At 45.4% G+C, this 20,091-nt stretch overlaps 1 protein-coding gene across 4 annotated transcripts in view; it reads right to left on the bottom strand.

Moving 5' to 3' along the window:
- Positions 1-20,091, bottom strand: part of LOC129855592 (zinc finger protein 827-like) — a gene marked incomplete at its 5' end in the record, with an annotated part of 69,459 nt that overhangs the window by 8,024 nt on the left and 41,344 nt on the right. For 3 of the 4 annotated variants that reach the window (XM_055923420.1, XM_055923421.1, XM_055923423.1), the window contains 7 exon segments: positions 126-303; positions 1,179-1,388; positions 7,446-7,612; positions 8,278-8,452; positions 10,822-10,965; positions 18,355-18,455; positions 18,878-18,932. In XM_055923420.1, the coding sequence (XP_055779395.1) occupies positions 126-303; positions 1,179-1,388; positions 7,446-7,612; positions 8,278-8,452; positions 10,822-10,965; positions 18,355-18,455; positions 18,878-18,932 (1,030 nt within the window). 4 annotated transcript variants of the gene reach the window in all.

Here is a 20,091-nt window from a genome sequence, read left to right as displayed (position 1 = left end):
ATAGTCAGTCGGTCAGTGGGTTACCGTCTGGCTGAGCGTCTGTACGTGTGTGAGGGAGGAGTCGGGGTAGGGTAGGGTGGGGGGGTGGTGGAGTAGGAACCTCTGTCTGTACTTGCTTTCCTTACTTGAGCCCTCCGGTGGGGACGGTGTGGCACTTCTTGTGCTCCAGCAGCTGCTCGGGCGTCTTCAGGAACTTGTGGCACACGTCGCACTCGAACATGCGCGTGATCAGGTGGATCTGGAGGTGGCGCTCGTACATGGTCCGCGTCTTGCACACAAAGTTGCAGAAGACGCACTCGAAGCCTGGTGGGGGGGAGAGGGAGTTAGCATGGCTGCAGTGCTCCTCGTCCTCTAAATTAAACATCACCCCCGTGATATCCTTGTGTGTGGCTCAAATTATTGCTCGTATTTTACCTCACATTACGGACACATCACACACACCTTTACGTCACTGCATAATTTATGTGAAAAAAGTCTGTGCTTTTGCATGCTAGCTGTTCGAGGAGACTTCCAGTCATTGCGCTAATGCTAGTTAGCAATAGCATGCGAAACTACATCTAACTTCCTGCATACTGGACGCAGAGACGTACACATGGTATCCATGAGTTCATCTGACTCTGGGGAAGTAGATAAAGGGGTGGGCTTACACTATCTCTTTAAAGGCCCAGTGCAGTCAAAATTCTGTTTTCTGTGTTTAATATCATATTCTACAACAGCTGATGAAACTAATACTGTAAAAGTATGAAAAGATGTGATCAGTGTTATTTCCTGATAGCTGCTGGTTGAAAATACAACCTACACAGAACCTTCTAACCAGCAGGTTTGCATGAGCGGGAGTTTCAGATTTTCATGGTGACATCACCAGGTGGTCAATTAGTTAATAGACCAATAACAAAGAGAGTTCCAAACCTCTCTGCCAATAACAGCTAGTTTTCAGTTTTCCCCTCTCCACTCAGAACCCTCCCAGACAGTCCTAGCAAAAATCTTGCTTGAGAAGTAGTTTTTTGCACATTTGTAATGGAATCTATTACAGCAAGGTACTTATTGTTACCCAGAAATGATTTGATATTGAGATAAAAACGGCTGCATTGGGCCTTTAAGGATACAGAATTGTAAGTAGATTAAATGAACTGTAGTTCTACATAATGTTCCAGCCTATACATCCCAGAACTCCTTGCCTTTCTCAGACTTCTCTTCAGTTCCTGATCCCGAGTGGCTGCTGGAGCTGGATTGGCTGCCTGCAGAGGAGGGAGGGGCCAGCAGGTTCTTGAGCTCCTCATTGGCATGGGTAAGTTCTCCACCCTCTGAGCTGTTCAGCGAATCGCTGAGGGCCGACAGGGAGGAGGAGGTGCTCTTAGTCTCACTGAGGGGGCTCCGCGAGTTCAGACCTAGGAAGAAGAGACGCCAAGAGTCAATCATCATCAACATCATCAGCATTGTCATCATCGTGACAATCATCATCATCCAATTCAGAAAATGTACCATTGTAATTACATTTCACTTCACTTCCTGAATGATTAAGTAATATACCCCAATTCTGTCACTACCAGCACTGCCACCGTCATCATAACTGGTTTCTCAACATTAGACAGGGTACCTCAACCCAATAAAAGGAGGAAAAGCACTAAACTACAGTCAAAACTACACACACACACACACACACACACACACACACACACACACACACACACACACACACACACACACACACACACACACACACACACACACACACTTGAATACAAAATGAAAATCACACACACTGCAGGCAGGCAGGCTCAGCTTCAGGGCCATGTCCTCTGACTGGAGCCCTGCTGCCAGTCCAATCAACAGCCAGTATGCTTTTATTGATCTCTCTTTTTTCTCTCTCTCTGTGTTTGACCGCACTTCTCTGGGATAGAGAGAGAGAGAGAGTATGAGAGAGAGAGAGAAGAGGGGAGGAGGGTCACGGCTAAGGGAGCTAAGATGGCGGGAGCAACTCAGGGCACAGCTCAACAAAGGGCATTCAGTCAGGGAGAAGGAGAGGGAGGGAGGGAGGTGAAGGAGTATAGGGCTGCTGGCTGCCATGGATTGTGAAATGGCCGACGCCAGCTACCTCACACACATTTGTATGTGTGCGCACACACGACACAGGCACATACACACAGAGGCATTTACACAGACACATTCAAAAACACATATTGTGCATAGCCTACACACGTTCATCCTTGAGAATGAGAGAATGCAGGTATAGAAACGCAGAAAGCAGAGAGTGAAATACCATTGTATCCATCTCTCTCAACGCCGAAGACCTCTAGAGGTAGATTAAAGACAAAACGAGACTCACCACTCCACTATCTAAGGGAGCTATAGAGTACATTATGCTCTGAACATTCAAAGAGTACTTGTCCCTTGTGGGAAACCACATCATTTATCATCCCTGTTGGCATATTCCTTGTTAGCTCTTTTTCCAAGGTCCAAGATGCTATTGAAGCATGTATTTAGTTAAATGCACTCAAACCCCCCTTTTATGAGGGTGGAGAAAGTTGTAAACTTGTGTTACACTCCCCTACGGATTGGACAGTGAAGCGAAAACTTTAAAGGTGGCTCTATAATCCACCATTTTGAATTTGAGATCAAGCGTTTTATATGATGCGACAGTACAGAATGTCACCTTTTATTTGAGGGTATTTTCATACATACCGTTCAGAAATGAAAGCACCTAATGTATCTAGTCCCCCCATTTGAAGCAGTCATATGTATTTGGACAAATTCGCTGTGTATTGAAGTAGTTCAAAGTTTAGTATTTGGTCCCATATTCCTAGCTTGCAATGACTACATCAAGCATGTGACTCTAGTAACCTGTTGGATGTATTTGCAGTTTGTTTTGGTTGTGTATCAGGTTGTTGTGCCCAATAGAAATGAATGGTAGATAATATACTGTGTCATTAGAGTCAGTTTTATTGTAAGAAAGAAAAAAAATATGTTTCTGAACGCTTCTACATTAATGTGGATTCTACAATTACGGAAAATCATGAATGAATCATGAATAATGATGAGTGAAAAAAGTTACAGATGCATAAATATCTGCTAATGGACCAGAATCTGGGAGATTGAATGCATCTCTGACCTGTTCCTACTGTACCACCACACAGTATCTCTGTCCTGTTCCTACTGTACCACCACACAGTATCTCTGACCTGTTCCTACTGTACCACCACACAGTATCTCTGTCCTGTTCCTACTGTACTACCACACACAGTATCTCTGTCCTGTTCCTACTGTACCACCACACAGTATCTCTGTCCTGTTCCTACTGTACCACCACACAGTATCTCTGTCCTGTTCCTACTGTACCACACACACAGTATCTCTGTCCTGTTCCTACTGTACCACCACACAGTATCTCTGTCCTGTTCCTACTGTACCACCACACACACAGTATCTCTGTCCTGTTCCTACTGTACCACCACACACACAGTATCTCTGTCCTGTTCCTACTGTACCACCACACAGTGTCTCTGTCCTGTTCCTACTGTACCACCACACAGTATCTCTGTCCTGTTCCTACTGTACCACCACACAGTATCTCTGTCCTGTTCCTACTGTACCACCACACACACAGTATCTCTGTCCTGTTCCTACTGTACCACCACACACACAGTATCTCTGTCCTGTTCCTACTGTACCACCACACAGTATCTCTGTCCTGTTCCTACTGTACCACCACACACACAGTATCTCTGTCCTGTTCCTACTGTACCACCACACACACAGTATCTCTGTCCTGTTCCTACTGTACCACACACACATTATCTCTGTCCTGTTCCTACTGTACCACCACACAGTATCTCTGTCCTGTTCCTACTGTACCACCACACAGTATCTCTGTCCTGTTCCTACTGTACCACCACACAGTATCTCTGTCCTGTTCCTACTGTACCACCACACAGTATCTCTGTCCTGTTCCTACTGTACCACCACACAGTATCTCTGTCCTGTTCCTACTGTACCACCACACAGTATCTCTGTCCTGTTCCTACTGTACCACCACACACACAGTATCTCTGTCCTGTTCCTACTGTACCACCACACACACAGTATCTCTGTCCTGTTCCTACTGTACCACACACACATTATCTCTGTCCTGTTCCTACTGTACCACCACACAGTATCTCTGTCCTGTTCCTACTGTACCACCACACAGTATCTCTGTCCTGTTCCTACTGTACCACCACACAGTATCTCTGTCCTGTTCTTACTGTACCACCACACAGTATCTCTGTCCTGTTCTTACTGTACCACCACACAGTATCTCTGTCCTGTTCCTACTGTACCACCACACAGTATCTCTGTCCTGTTCCTACTGTACCACACACACAGTATCTCTGTCCTGTTCCTACTGTACCACCACACACACAGTATCTCTGTCCTGTTCCTACTGTACCACCACCACACAGTATCTCTGTCCTGTTCCTACTGTACCACCACACAGTATCTCTGTCCTGTTCTTACTGTACCACCACACACACAGTATCTCTGTCCTGTTCCTACTGTACCACCACACAGTATCTCTGTCCTGTTCCTACTGTACCACCACACACACAGTATCTCTGTCCTGTTCCTACTGTACCACCACACAGTATCTCTGTCCTGTTCCTACTGTACCACCACACAGTATCTCTGTCCTGTTCCTACTGTACCACCACACAGTATCTCTGTCCTGTTCCTACTGTACCACCACACACACAGTATCTCTGTCCTGTTCCTACTGTACCACCACACACACAGTATCTCTGTCCTGTTCCTACTGTACCACCACACACACAGTATCTCTGTCCTGTTCCTACTGTACCACCACACAGTATCTCTGTCCTGTTCCTACTGTACCACCACACACACGGTATCTCTGTCCTGTTCCTACTGTACCACCACACACACAGTATCTCTGTCCTGTTCCTACTGTACCACCACACACACAGTATCTCTGTCCTGTTCCTACTGTACCACCACACAGTATCTGTCCTGTTCCTACTGTACCACCACACACAGTATCTCTGTCCTGTTCCTACTGTACCACCACACACAGTATCTCTGTCCTGTTCTTACTGTACCACACACACAGTATCTCTGTCCTGTTCTTACTGTACCACCACACAGTATCTCTGTCCTGTTCCTACTGTACCACCACACAGTATCTCTGTCCTGTTCCTACTGTACCACCACACACACAGTATCTCTGTCCTGTTCCTACTGTACCACCACACACACAGTATCTCTGTCCTGTTCCTACTGTACCACCACACACACAGTATCTCTGTCCTGTTCCTACTGTACCACCACACAGTATCTCTGTCCTGTTCCTACTGTACCACCACACACACAGTATCTCTGTCCTGTTCTTACTGTACCACACACACAGTATCTCTGTCCTGTTCTTACTGTACCACCACACAGTATCTCTGTCCTGTTCCTACTGTACCACCACACAGTATCTCTGTCCTGTTCCTACTGTACCACCACACAGTATCTCTGTCCTGTTCCTACTGTACCACCACACACACAGTATCTCTGTCCTGTTCCTACTGTACCACCACACAGTATCTCTGTCCTGTTCCTACTGTACCACCACACACACAGTATCTCTGTCCTGTTCCTACTGTACCACCACACAGTATCTCTGTCCTGTTCCTACTGTACCACCACACACACAGTATCTCTGTCCTGTTCCTACTGTACCACCACACAGTATCTCTGTCCTGTTCTTACTGTACCACCACACAGTATCTCTGTCCTGTTCCTACTGTACCACCACACAGTATCTCTGTCCTGTTCCTACTGTACCACCACACAGTATCTCTGTCCTGTTCCTACTGTACCACCACACAGTATCTCTGTCCTGTTCCTACTGTACCACCACACAGTATCTCTGTCCTGTTCCTACTGTACCACCACACAGTATCTCTGTCCTGTTCCTACTGTACCACCACACACACAGTATCTCTGTCCTGTTCCTACTGTACCACCACACAGTATCTCTGTCCTGTTCTTACTGTACCACCACACAGTATCTCTGTCCTGTTCCTACTGTACCACCACACAGTATCTCTGTCCTGTTCCTATCCCTAGCAGCAGCCAGGCTCCCTGCTGTGGGGCCACCAGTCTGACCCCTTGCCCATGTGGCTGACACACATCTTAGCGAGGGCCAGCTTCAGACGTAACACCTGCTGAGTTCAGCCGTTTGCATGTCTGTCTGGAGCCTGGCTGGGGGAGATGTGGTGTCCAAACACTATCAGCTGACAAATAACACCCAGCAGTCTTTTCTACAGCCCCAATGTGGTGTGTTTTCAGCAGCCATGTTCGCTAGTGGGTGGAGGCTAGCCTAAATGCCAAGCTTCGATATAGACTCACCACTCTGTGTCTGTGTGAGTGAGGGTAAGAATGTGTATGTGTGTGTGTGTGTGTGTGTGTGTGTGTGTGTGTGTGAACCCTGGCCTGCCTCTGAAGGACCAGAGGGCCTATTGATTTTTTCCCCTCAGGCACGATAAGGGGCAGCCATCGTAGATAAACAAGGTCGCTCCCCGGCCTCCGTGAGGACCCCTCAGCTGTCTGCAACACTACCGGATAATCCCACACACACACACTGCCATGGAAGGACAAGACGGGCAACCGCGTCGGACGATAAACCGGACAAAGCCGCTACGGACCGAAAAAATATATTGACAGGCTGGGTTTTGGACCAGTGGCTTTAAAAAGTCCAGGGAAGGTCGAGGGAGGGAAAATAATCTACATGTTTTATTATTCAAAGCGGAAGTCGTTTCTGTTTGGGGAGTTTACAGAGTTACAGTCTCCTCTCTCTCCCGGGAAGGGACTCGTTTTATGAAGCTTTACTTTATTGTCAGTTCTGTGTGTTGAGACTGAACATGTTGGTTCCCTCTACTATAAATGGCTGTAAACTAAACTAGCTGTTTCTACTCTGAGCAGTCAGCAGTAGCACCACAATCTGCAACACTCCCCCAACAGCTCCCTACCAATAACATGTTACAGCTGATCTGACAGTCATTCTGGAAGGTTGGTACCGTCTCTTCAGAAAGATTTAATACATTGTTTGGATTGTTTGGCTACGATCCGAGGTGCAGACTTTTCCAGTCCTCCTCATGGATTTAAAAAGGTATAGACTGGGTGTAAGAAATTGTATAAACGCCCTCTTTCTAGCCTATCCTTACACCGAAACAGCGCTTTAAAACCCATGAGTCCGAGCCAGCAGATAGATACACGCTTCAGGAAGGGAATCAATACAATTTGGAACAGTTCGACGACAGCAAAACCAAGTTCAGCTGGAAAAGAAATGCCATCAAGTTGGTTGTACAAGCTGACTTGGTCCTATTGCTGCCCCCAGGGACAAGAGGTGGACCAAAGTCCCCTCTCCATACAATACATGCCTGAGCAGACGACAGATGATCTACCTGTGTGTCCGTGACTGACGTGGGACTTCATGTCACTCTCCTCCACACAGACGTAGTCACAGGCGCTGCAGCACAGAGAGAACATCCACTGCTCCTTGTCCACGTGGAGAGACATGTGGCTGACGAACTGGGCGTTCAGCCCCGTCTGGAAACCACACGCATGGCAGCTGGATGGACAGGAAGAGGGAGGGATGGGTTAAACACTGATCTCAGAACAGGTCACAGCTAGAGGGGGAAAGGAGAGAGGTATTGAACATAGACCAAATGCTGATCTCAGACCAGGTTATAGAGGCGAGAATAAATAATTCATTCCTAATCAAACCCTAAAGGCTGACCTCAGACCAGGTTATAGAGGGAAGAGGACATCATTAATTCCCAAAGCCTGACCTCAGACCAGGTTATAGAGGGGAGAGGACATCATTAATTCCCAATCAAACCCCAAAGCCTGACCTCAGACTGGTAAAGAAATAGGTCAGTCATGTACAGTCCATGGTTTACATTACTGATACTGACCCCAATTTATGGAATCAGTAAATTGCATGTGTCAGTCTTTATACGGCTAGATCTTCTGTACACACATTGTCAAACAGTCTAGTTTCTGTGGTTGTGAGAAGTTAGATCTTTGACGCCTGCTATGGATGAACATGTACTCGCCAAAAACTATAGGGGCAGACCTTTATTATGGGTCTGTGTACATTAGTACAGGGATAGTTCTTGTGACTACTGCTCTGAGAACAGGTGCGTCGACCAGACTCTAGTAGAAATCCAAAATGGTGTATCTGGCCCATTCAATGTTTCTTAGGAGTATTTCTTTCATTCAGCGTAGCAGCACCTGTAGTAATAGGGGAAGGTCTTCCCGTCTCGTCCCTCAGCGGTGGTGACGGCGCTGACCATCTGCTCTGCGTCGGTGCTGACCAGCTTGACAGAGTGGATGGTCAGGTGCTGGTTGAGGTTGGCTTTGCACTTGGCTGCATAAGGACACAGGTGACACGTATACTTTCGCTCCTCTGGAAGGACAGACGGACGGACAGACACAATGTCAGAGAGAGCGAGAGATGGGTCTACAGAGACACATGGGGACACACATTCGTACACACACTTACGCGTAATACGCACGTCATATACAAAGCGCACGCAGGCACAAGTATGTACGCAAACAACATGCGTACACATCACAAATACAATGAGTACGTACGTCCTCCTGCTTGAGAATGTCTGCTTAGTGGACTACACAAACAACATGCGTACACATCACGTATACACAAATACAATGAGTACGTCCCCCTGCATGAGAATGTCTGCTTAGTGGACTACACAAACAACATGCGTACACATCACGTATACACAAATACAATGAGTACGTCCCCCTGCATGAGAATGTCTGCTTAGTGGACTACACAAACAACATGCGTACACATCACGTATACACAAATACAATGAGTACGTCCCCCTGCATGAGAATGTCTGCTTAGTGGACTACACAAACAACATGCGTACACATCACGTATACACAAATACAATGAGTACGTCTCCCTGCATGAGAATGTCTGCTTAGTGGACTACACAAACAACATGCGTACACATCACGTATACACAAATAAAATGAGTACGTCCCCCTGCATGAGAATGTCTGCTTAGTGGACTACACAAACAACATGCGTACACATCACGTATACACAAATACAATGAGTACGTCCCCCTGCATGAGAATGTCTGCTTAGTGGACTACACAAACAAAAAACACACACGCAAATCCTATGACGTCAGCTACTAACTAACGCACACACACACACACACACACATTTTGCCCGAGGACATGAAGCCAGGGAACCTTTGTGGCCCGGGTAAACCAAAAACAACCATCATGATGACATATGCCCCCGTTTCTGCTCTCTGTGGTGTGCCCAAGCTGTTCTCAGCCAAACAACCCACTCACAGGGGGAGTGTGTGTGTCAGAGTGTGTGTGTCAGAGTGTGTGTGCGCGTGTGTGTTTTGTATTAGTGTGTGTGGACCATGCGCTTTCATGCATAAGAATATGTAAGTTTTTACATAAATGTGGGTGCATTAAAAAGACCAATTTAAATAAAATAAAAATTGAGAATGCATGATCTTTTACAGCAATGACCCTTCTTAGACTTGTGGTAATGCCAGGGGAGTGGAGATCTCTGATCTGAACCACTGAGTCAGGACCTCTGTTTGGATCTCTCATCCAATGGATCGCTTAGACGGTAGTGTGTGCTGTGTTCACATGTATTTACATGTATTTATACACTGAGTGTACAAAACATTATGAACACCTGCTCTTTCCATGACATAGACTGACCAGGTGAATCCAGGTGAAAGCTATGATTCCTTATTGATGTCACCTGTTAAATTCACCTCAATCAGTGTAGATGAAGGGGAGGAGACAGATTAAAGAAGGAATTTTAAGCCTTGAGACAATTGAGACATAGATTGTGTATGTGTGCCATTCAGAGGGTGTAGGATCAAGAAAAAAGATTGAAGTGCCTTTGAACAGGGTATGGTAGTAGGTGCCAGGCGCACCGGTTTTCGTTAAGAACTGCAACGCTGCTGGGTTTTTCACGCTGAACAGTTTCCCGTCTGTATCAAGAATGGTCCATCACCCAAAGGACATCTAGCCAACTTGACACAACTGTGAGAAGCATTGGGGTCAACATGGGTCAGCATCCATGCGGAACTCTTTCGACACCTTGTAGAGCCCATGCCCTAACGAATTGAGTCTGTTCTGAGGGTAACAGGGGGGGTGGAACTCAATATTAAGAAGGTGTCCTTAATGTTCTGTCCACTCAGTGTATGTATTTATGTGTATTAATATGTCTTCATGTATATATATGTATGTAAATGTATTAATATGCATAAAAGCATGTACAGACACAGTAGTATGTGGTTTTGCATCAGATACGGTATGGCCCCATTGCGGTTACACTCTGTATGTACACCTACTGTAGCTGTGTGTGTATGAATCCATCCACTCAGTGTGTGTGTGTGTGTGTGTGTGTGTGTGTGTGTGTGTATATATATTTATTTAAATAAATATATAAATAAATACGTGTGTGTGCGCATGCGGTATTTCGTCCGCCCATGTTTGTGTGTCCATTGTGTCCAGTGTGTGTACTGGGATGCAGAGCAGCCTTCTGGCTTGGTAATTAGGCGGGCAGTTTTCCCACTGAGACTAATCATGGTGGTAATCTCTTTAAAGGAGAGGGTAATCCAGTCTAGTAAACCTTATTTACTTTTTACAGGGTATTACACACACAGTCACACACACGCCAAGGGAACGTTGACAAGATATGTCACAACACACACAGGGACGTGTACGTAGAGATTGAAAGGGAGTGTGTGTTAGTGGACTCACCTGTGTGTAGAGACAGGTGTCTGGACAGGGTCTGCTGTCTGCCAAACACCTTGCCACATACAGGACAGGGGTAGAGGTGCTGACTGCTCAGTATGCCCTGGGACATCCCGTTCCCCCCCGGCTCTCCAGTGTCCTTCTCTGGGTCTGGAAACACACAGACAGAGAGTACCATCACCATCACAGTTTACCATATTTTACTCACAACTTTCTCATAACCTGCACCGGGAGGCGACCTGAAAGTCCATATTGTAGGAAAGCATTCAGCAACTGAAATGGAGTCCAACATTGTTCCATATTACTCCAACTCCACTCCAACCCTCAGCCTCGTTCCATATTACTCCAACCCAAAACCTTGTTCCATATTACTCCAACTCCACTCCAACCCTCAGCCTTGTTCCATATTACTCCAACTCCACTCCAACCCTCAGCCTTGTTCCATATTACTCCAACTCCACTCCAACCCCCAGCCTTGTTTCATATTACTCCAACTCCACTCCAACCCTCAGCCCTGTTCCATATTACTCCAACTCCACTACAACCCTCAGCCCTGTTCCATATTACTCCAACTCCACTACAACCCCCAGCCTTGTTTCATATTAATCCAACCCTCAACCTTGTTTCATATTAATCCAACCCTCAACCGTGTTTCATATTAATCCAACCCTCAACCGTGCTCCATATTACTCCAACCCTCAACCGTGCTCCATATTACTCCAACCCTCAACCGTGCTCCATATTACTCCAACCCTCAACCGTGCTCCATATTACTCCAACCCTCAACCGTGCTCCATATTACTCCAACCCTCAACCGTGCTCCATATTACTCCAACCCTCAACCGTGTTCCATATTACTCCAACCCTCAACCGTGTTCCATATTACTCCAACCCTCAACCGTGTTCCATATTACTCCAACCGTCAACAGTGTTCCATATTACTCCAACCCTCAACCGTGTTCCATATTACTCCAACCCTCAACCGTGTTCCATATTACTCCAACCCTCAACCGTGTTCCATATTACTCCAACCCTCAACCGTGTTCCATATTACTCCAACCCAAAACCTTGTTCCATATTACTCCAACCGTCAACAGTGTTCCATATTACTCCAACCCTCAACCGTGTTCCATATTAATCCAACCCTCAACCGTGTTCCATATTACTCCAACCCTCAACCGTGTTCCATATTACTCCAACCCTCAACAGTGTTCCATATTACTCCAACCCTCAACCTTGTTCCATATTACTCCAACCCACAACCGTGTTCCAAATTACTCCAACCCTCAACCTTGCTCCATATTACTCCAACCCTCCATCTTTCTCATACCAACACTATAGCCTTCTCAAGTTCTCATTATCTTCATGCTAATCAGACTATATTGTAATACACTACCACCCAGGGATACAGCAGGGATGGAGAGAGTGAGAGAGCGAGAAAGCATAATAGAGACTGAGAAGAGGAGAGAGAAGACAAGAGAAGAGGAGAGAAAGAGAAGAGGAGAGAGAGAGGCACGGAGGTGTGGGGAAAGCGTGAGAGAGGAAGAGAAAGTGAGAGAAAAGGGAGAACATGACAAGAAGAGATATAGAATTAACCTTCTGATGAAGGCACAGCTCTCAATTAGGATTCCATGCCACTCCTCCTCTCTCTTTATCCCACACTCCTCCATCGGGTAAATAAATAAAGAAGTGGACAGGGAGATATTCCGTCATTGACACAATGCAGCTAGTCTCAAATGGACGCCTGGCACCACACTACCTAGGATCATATTGTTCTCAATGACAGGGTAAGGGGAGAGTGGACTGACTATACCGTACTCCACACAGGATGGTCTTTCACATAGGGACATTTAATAGGGATACACAGGAAATCAGCCCTTTAAGTACACTATTTACCTGGCGTTAGCTTATAAATAATAGTAAATGGTAAGTACAGAATTGACTGTACCCACAGTAACCAAGGGGGGCGGGGCTTAGCAAAGGGTCAAAGGTGTTGCATTCTTCTGAAGTAGAGAATCAAAAAAAGAACCATTGTTATTGTCATCTAACATTAATCTACTGTTAAACCACAGCAAAAATATATTCTTGACTGTTTTCAGTCTGACTGCAGGTACAGGCATCTTGACATTAACTGTGCGGAAGACAAAAAAAACGAAGGCTAGTGATTGGAGTCACCCTCCGCCACTAAATTAAGTTGTTTTAACGAAGAGATGCAAGCTGGTTGATTGTTTGGGGGGGTTGGAGGAGCAGCTAGGAGGCTCCATTCTCTGGTATCTTAGGGGAGATTTAATGGTGGGGGCATTAAAGAATAGATGTACTGGCCTTGGAGAAAGACAGAGGGGGAGATGGAGAAGTCTGAAGGACGTCTAGCTAGAGTTGTATGCTGCTGACAGGTCTGGACTTCTCTCTCTCTGAAAAAAGAGAAGGAGAGAGACCAGAGGGAGGGATGCTAAAAGACAATTCCATCTTTATCTGTCTGGACATGTGCTGGTTGGAAGAGAGCAGAGAGCCTACTGTGTCTGTAGCTACCTGAAGTGAAGTGTGGGAATCTCTCAGTGAATGAGCACTACACACCATTATAAAACCCCTCACGTCAATGCACACCCTCATCCACACAAAACTAAACTAAACACAAGCCTGTGCCCTGATGGTATTCTACAATATTTCAGTCAAGTGGCTATACAGTAATAACACAACTAGTAATAGATTCCTTAGTTGTAATCCTTCTGCAGGGACTGAGTCACTCCTCATAAGGGCCCGAGTCACTCCTCATAAGGGCCCCTGGACCTGCCGTTCTCTGTGATTCACAACCTGACATACCAGTGGGAGTGTGTGGGTGGGTGGGTGTGTATATATATGTGTCCCTGCATGTGAGTTGGCAGAGTAGAGGGGAGGGTGTGTGTGTATTTTTTTTTATATATATATTTGTATTTAACCTTTATTTAACCAGGTAGGCTAGTTGAGAACAAGTTCTCATTTGCAACTGCGACCTGGCCAAGATAAAGCATAGCAATTCGACACATACAACACAGAGTTACACATGGAATAAACAAAACATAGTCAATAATACAGTAGAAAAATAAGTCTATATACAATGTGAGCAAATGAGGTGAGATAAGGGAGGTAAAGGCAAAAAAAGGCCATGGTGGCAAAGTAAATACAATATAGCAAGTAAAACACTGGAATGGTAGATTTACAGTGGAAGAATGTGCAAAGTAGAAATAGAAATAATGGGGTGCAAAGGAGCAAAAGAAAGAAAGAAATACAGTAGGGGAAGAGGTAGTTGCTTGGGCTAAATTATAGATAGGCTATGTACAGGTGCAGTAATCTGTGAGCTGCTCTGACAGCTGCTGCTTAAAGCTAGTGAGGGAGATAAGTGTTTCCAGTTTCAGAGAGTTTTGCAGTTCGTTCCAGTCATTGGCAGCAGAGAACTGGAAGGAAAGACGACCAAAGGAGGAATTGGCTTTGGGGGTGACCAGTGAGATATACCTGCTGGAGCGCATGCTACGAGTGGGTGCTGCTATGGTGACCAGTGAGCTGAGATAAGGCGGGGCTTTACCTAGCAGAAACTTGTAGATAACCTGTAGCCAGTGGGTTTGGCGACGATTATGAAGCGAGGGCCAACCAATGAGAGCGTACAGGTAGCAATGGTGGGTAGTGTATGGGGCTTTGGTGACAAAACGGATGGCACTGTGATAGACTGCATCCAGTTTGTTGAGTAGAGTGTTGGAGGCTATTTTATAGATGACATCACCGAAGTCGAGGATCGGTAGGATGGTCAGTTTTACGAGGGTATGTTTGGCAGCATGAGTGAAGGATGTTTTGTTGCGATATAGGAAGCCGATTCTAGATTTAATTTTGGATTGGAGATGCTTAATGTGAGTCTGGAAGGAGAGTTTACAGTCTAACCAGACACCTAGGTATTTGTAGTTGTCCACGTATTCTAAGTAAGAGCCGTATGACTTATTAGTACACTTATCAGTATGATCCACATGAGGACTTGACCCCTTGAATCAGTGGCTGCAGAGTGGTGATGCTCTGAGCTCTATCAAAGATTCACCAAACCCCTTGTCTGGTTAACCTGTTGGGGATGGGGGCGCTGTTTAGACTACTTATGCTAATGTGGCTAATTTTTTAAACGGCTTCCCACAAAATCCTTGATCGTACAATATGCATATTATTATTATTATTGGATAGAAAACAGTCTATAGTTTCTATAGGAGTTGAAATTTTGTCTCTAAGTGGAACAGAGCCCATTCTACAGCAATTTCCCTGACATGGAGTCAGATTTGAGAAATGTTGGCCACTCTTCTGAAGTCATTTAAAAGGGCACTGTCGTTGCTATGACTATACGGACACTTCTTACGTCTTCCCCTGGATGCCTTTACGTGATGACGATTCCAACGGGGTCGATTGCACGTTCACAGGCCCTACAAATGAAAAAACCCTGAAGCTAGTCATTCTTTGGGAGCTGCGTCATGAGCAAAGTGGACACCGGCGCGCACCTGTTCCAAGCGTTAGTTTAGCCTGTTATATTTCTCCGGTCATCTTTTCACTCGTTATAGGAGTTAAAAACATCATAAGGTAGTTAATTTAAAGCGTTTTATAGCAATTTATATCCGTTTAGTGCGATTTTGGGACATTTATTTTTGCAACGATGTGAAAAGTTGGGCACGCTTTTCAGTTCATCCCGAACGCAGTTGACTTTTCCACATGGCAAGAGGACAGCTTTCCACCAAAAGACGATTTCTCCCAAGAAAGGATCCTTTGCCCAAGATACTGATGGAAGAACAGCTCAAGGTAGGACATTTTTATTATGATAAATCGTGTTTCTGTCGAAACATTTTAGTGGCTTAGGACGCCATGTTTTTTGACGTAGCTTCGCTTGGCGCAAACTGTATTGAAAAGTAAGGATAAATTAAAAAATGTAATAACGCAATTGTATTAAGAATTAAATTGTCTATCAATCCCTGTCCACCCTATATTTTTTAGTCACGTTTATGAGTATTTATGTATAAGAGTAGATCACTGTCTAAGTGGCGCAAGGACAAATTCTGACCAGCTGAGTTACATTTCACATTGTCTAACCATGATTTTGGTGGCTAAATATAAACATTTTCGATCAAACTCTATATGGATTGTGTAATATGATGTTACAGGAGTGTCATCTGAAGAATTCTGAGAAGGTTAGTGAAAAAATTAATATATTTTTGGCGATGTTGACGTTATCGCCCACTTTGGCTAGAATCAATGCTGGGCTGCTATGTGCTATGTGCTATGCTAATATAACGATTTATTGTGTTTTCGCTGTAAGACACTTAGAAAATCTGAAATATTGTCTGTATTCACAGGATCTGTGTCTTTCGATTCGTGTATGCTGTGTATTTTTACGAAATGTTTGATGATTAGTAGTTAGGTAAACACGTTGCTCATTGTAATTATTCTAGTCCATTTGTGATGGTGGGTGCAATTGTAAACTATGCCATATACCTGAAATATGCACTTTTTTCTAACAAAACCTATCCCATACCATAAATATGTTATCAGACTGTCATCTAATGAGTTTTTTTGTTGGTTAGGGGCTATAAATATCTTAGTTTAGCCGAATTGGTGATGGCTACTGGTGTTGGTGGACAAATAAAAGATGGTGGATTATGCTAATGTGTTTTTAGGTAATAGATGTACATCTTTACATATTGTGTCTTCCCTGTAAAACATTTTAAAAATCGGAAATGTTGACTGGATTCACAAGATCTGTGTCTTTCATTAGCTGTATTGGACTTTAATGTGTGAAAGTTAAATATTTAAAAAAAATATTTTTTTTGAATTTCGCGGCACTGGTTTTTCAGTGGGGGGGGGGGGGGGGGTGCCGCTAGCGCCACGCTGATCCTAGACAGGTTAAGTCACACTGACAGGCTTCACCATGGTGATGCCCCCCCCGCACGCCGGTCTTGGATTGGCTTCTCCCTTACTCTTCCTCTTACCACCTCCGTTTGTGTGGCTTAGTACTGAATGGGCACAGAGATCCTTAAGGGGCTTGTATCTCATCTCCTCAGACCACATAATCACATTAGCTGTCCTGAGGGGGTGAGAGGCTGGGCGAGGCAGGGTTGGGTGGGGGTCATCCAGGGTGACTGGAGCCCATGAACAGGGTCTAGGGGCCATCCTGGGGCCACGGTGGCCCAGCAACCCCAGCCAGAGCTCTGATAATCTGGCAATTAGAGGACCGGCGTGGGCCTTGAAGTGGTTAATGGTTTAATTAGTGTTATTAGAGCTGGAGAACGAGGGAGAGAGGAGGAGGGAGAGACGGACGCATGGCCTCCGAAAGGCTGGCTGGAGCTTGACCCGGGGCAGGGGGAGAGGAAGGACAGCCGCCACCATCACGACACACACACTTGCTGTAAACAGCCACAATTACCGCCATACAGAGATGGTCACATTTTCAATGTGGAAATGTATGGGCAAAGTGGTACAATGCACCAGTCATTATGAAATCCAACCATGCAACTGTTTGAATTGTCATAAAGTGGTGTTTCAGTAATACAGGGGATTCTCAGAGTAACTGTCTGGACAATGAGTGGTGCTGGGGTGATACTGGGAAACTGGGTTAATGGGAGCACTGGGGAGGGTCACTACCCTTAGCACAGAACACAGCTGTGTGACTGACTGCACCCCTAGGAGAGAGACAGAGGGATAGAGAGGGACAAAGATGGAGGGATGAGAGGGAGATATGGAGAGAGGGAGGGAGGGGATAGAGGGAGCAGGAAAAGATGGTTGAAGGAGACAAGAGAAAGAACTGGGCATCGGGAAGAGACAGAGAGAGAGGGAGAGAGAGCGAGAAAAGGTGAGAGCGATAAAAGAGAGAGAAAGAGTGAAGACAAGGGCCTGCACGTTGCACCCAGGGAAGGGAGACAGTCGGTTGGGCGAATTAACTATCAGGACACCCTTGACACGTAGAAGCCAATCAGATTTTAATTAACTGGTGGATGGTGATGGAGGGAGAGACGGGTGAGGCTGGCACAGGCTAATTACCCTCTGTATCTCTGCCTGCCTGCCGCAGGCACCACAGGGACAGCCACAGAGCATCCCCATTCCAGGGCCAGGGGAGGGGAGGGAAGGGCTGTCCAGGGCAGGGAGCCCCAAGGCTGGGTAGATGTGTGAGTGAGACGGGAGGTGGAGGCTCTGGAGGTGGAGGAATGGAGGAAGAGGGGTGGAGGAAGAGAGGGTTGGCCAGAGTTGAGGCCTCGTGGCTGGGTAGATGTGTGAGAGAGCGAGGAAAGCCCTGGGGAGGTGGGGATGTGGCTGAGGAGGGTGGGAGGTTACTGTAATCAGCTGTGAGGGCCAACATTCTGGCTACATGTCTACATTATGAGTGTCTGTCTGGAGTGTGTGTGTGTGCGTGTGTGTGTGTGTGTGTGTGTGTCTTTCTGAGTGTGTGGCTCACTATAGTAGTCTGCCCACTGAACTGCATCTGTCTGTCTATCTGTCTGACAGTAAGTGTGTATGTGTCAGTCTATCCATGATGTGTGTGTGTCTCACCGTGGAGGGCTGTCCTAGCAGAGGAGCTGGCCTCTGCGGGGGAGGAGGACTTGGAGCGCTGGCTGAAGGGGGATTGTCTGAAACGCTCATCCAGGAAGGGGCTAGAAGTGGACACACAACCACAGTCAGAGCAGTATCATGCTTTAACAGCTCAATAACTAAAACAAATGCTTACGCTAAAATATGATAGCAATATGCAATCAATATGCAATCAATATGCAATTTTCTTTAAATAAAGTTGCAGAGCTCCAGGCCTCCCAATCTCAATGCTAAACCAAAAGCCATATACCAACAAACAAAAAAACTGTAGAAATAGCAGCTAAGCGGAAAAGAAGCCACTATGCTCATCATGTCGAATGGTCGCTGGTTTGAATACCCGAGGTGAAAAATCTGTCCAGGCACTTAACCCTAATTTGCTCCAAGGGCGCCATACTCCTATGGCTGACACTGTAAAACAACACCTTTCACTGCACCTATCCAGTGTATGTGACAAAGCAACATGTTGTTGTTGTTGTTGTCTTACCTGCTTATGCCCACCATGTTGCTGTCTTTGTGGTCGTTGGCTTTGCTGACTTTTTCTGCAACACAAAAAAAACATCCCAACATCAAAGAGGGTCACAACAACAATGAGAAATCATTAACAAGCCTTTTGTGGTCATGATGGAACCACGAAGCGGTTATTCAGGACATATTGATTATTCAACGTGACCGAGTGGTCAGTATTGGTCTGGTACTGCTTTAAAAGGTGCAATCTGGGATCTGGGAATCTGTTCAAAGGTCAGTCCTTGCATCTAGAGCGCCGTCTGTGAATTTAAGAGGGGTAACATTTCCCTCACCATTTTGCTGAAAGACCAATCCCAGATTGTAGCGTATAGTAACATTGTGGTCATAGTAACATGCTGTATAAAATCCCAGGGAAGTTGCATGGTTGTGCTGTTGCCTTGGCATACACTGTTTTAAGTGGTCAAAGTCAAAGAGATCATATTAAATGACTAGAGGGGCTATGTCATAAACCCTCACAGTTCCAGAATGGTATAAAAATGGCAGCCATTGTGGCCAGGGAGAAATCCAAACCAGTCTAATTGGAATTAATGGTAGTAGAGGCATAGGTGATGCATTTCCTGATTCCACTTATGCAGAAAAATAAAAGTAAGGCATGTGATTTTTATTTATACCTAAAATATTGTCATATAATTATATAGTTTGTACAGGGTTTAGACTGTATAAATAGGCTATGAAATATATGTAAACGGACCATAAATGTCTCCATGTTTGTTTTCTTGGAAAGCTGCGAGTGTTTATAATATGATACAATATCAGTACTTGTTGCATTTACAACTTGTCTAAATCCTATCTACTGATATCAGCCAGTGGCTGTGGATTGACTGCACTGTTAGTATGGAATGTTGGCATACTGGTTAGAAACATTTGAAAGTTAGAAAAATTATTGGAATCATTCCACTTAAACTGGCGAACAAACATACTGTGCAAACAATCTTCAAAATGATTATTTTACACAATATCTCATCCCAGCACACTGGTTGACCAACTCCCTGACCAAAATGGCTGACCTTTTATGCTGTCATAAGAACTTTCATGTCCATTCTAGTATTCAAATTTCAAATTCTATGGTCAGAGTAATAAAACCCAGGGAAGGTGTTTGGTTGTCCCTTGGCTTCAGCAGCCTACTAGTGATGACCTCATTATAGCAGCCTATTGCTCCCTGGGTGACACTGC

This window comes from Salvelinus fontinalis, chromosome 5, assembly GCF_029448725.1.
Source record: "Salvelinus fontinalis isolate EN_2023a chromosome 5, ASM2944872v1, whole genome shotgun sequence".
NCBI classification, from domain to species: Eukaryota; Metazoa; Chordata; class Actinopteri; order Salmoniformes; family Salmonidae; genus Salvelinus; species Salvelinus fontinalis.
This window is presented reverse-complemented; position numbering and strand designations above follow the sequence as displayed.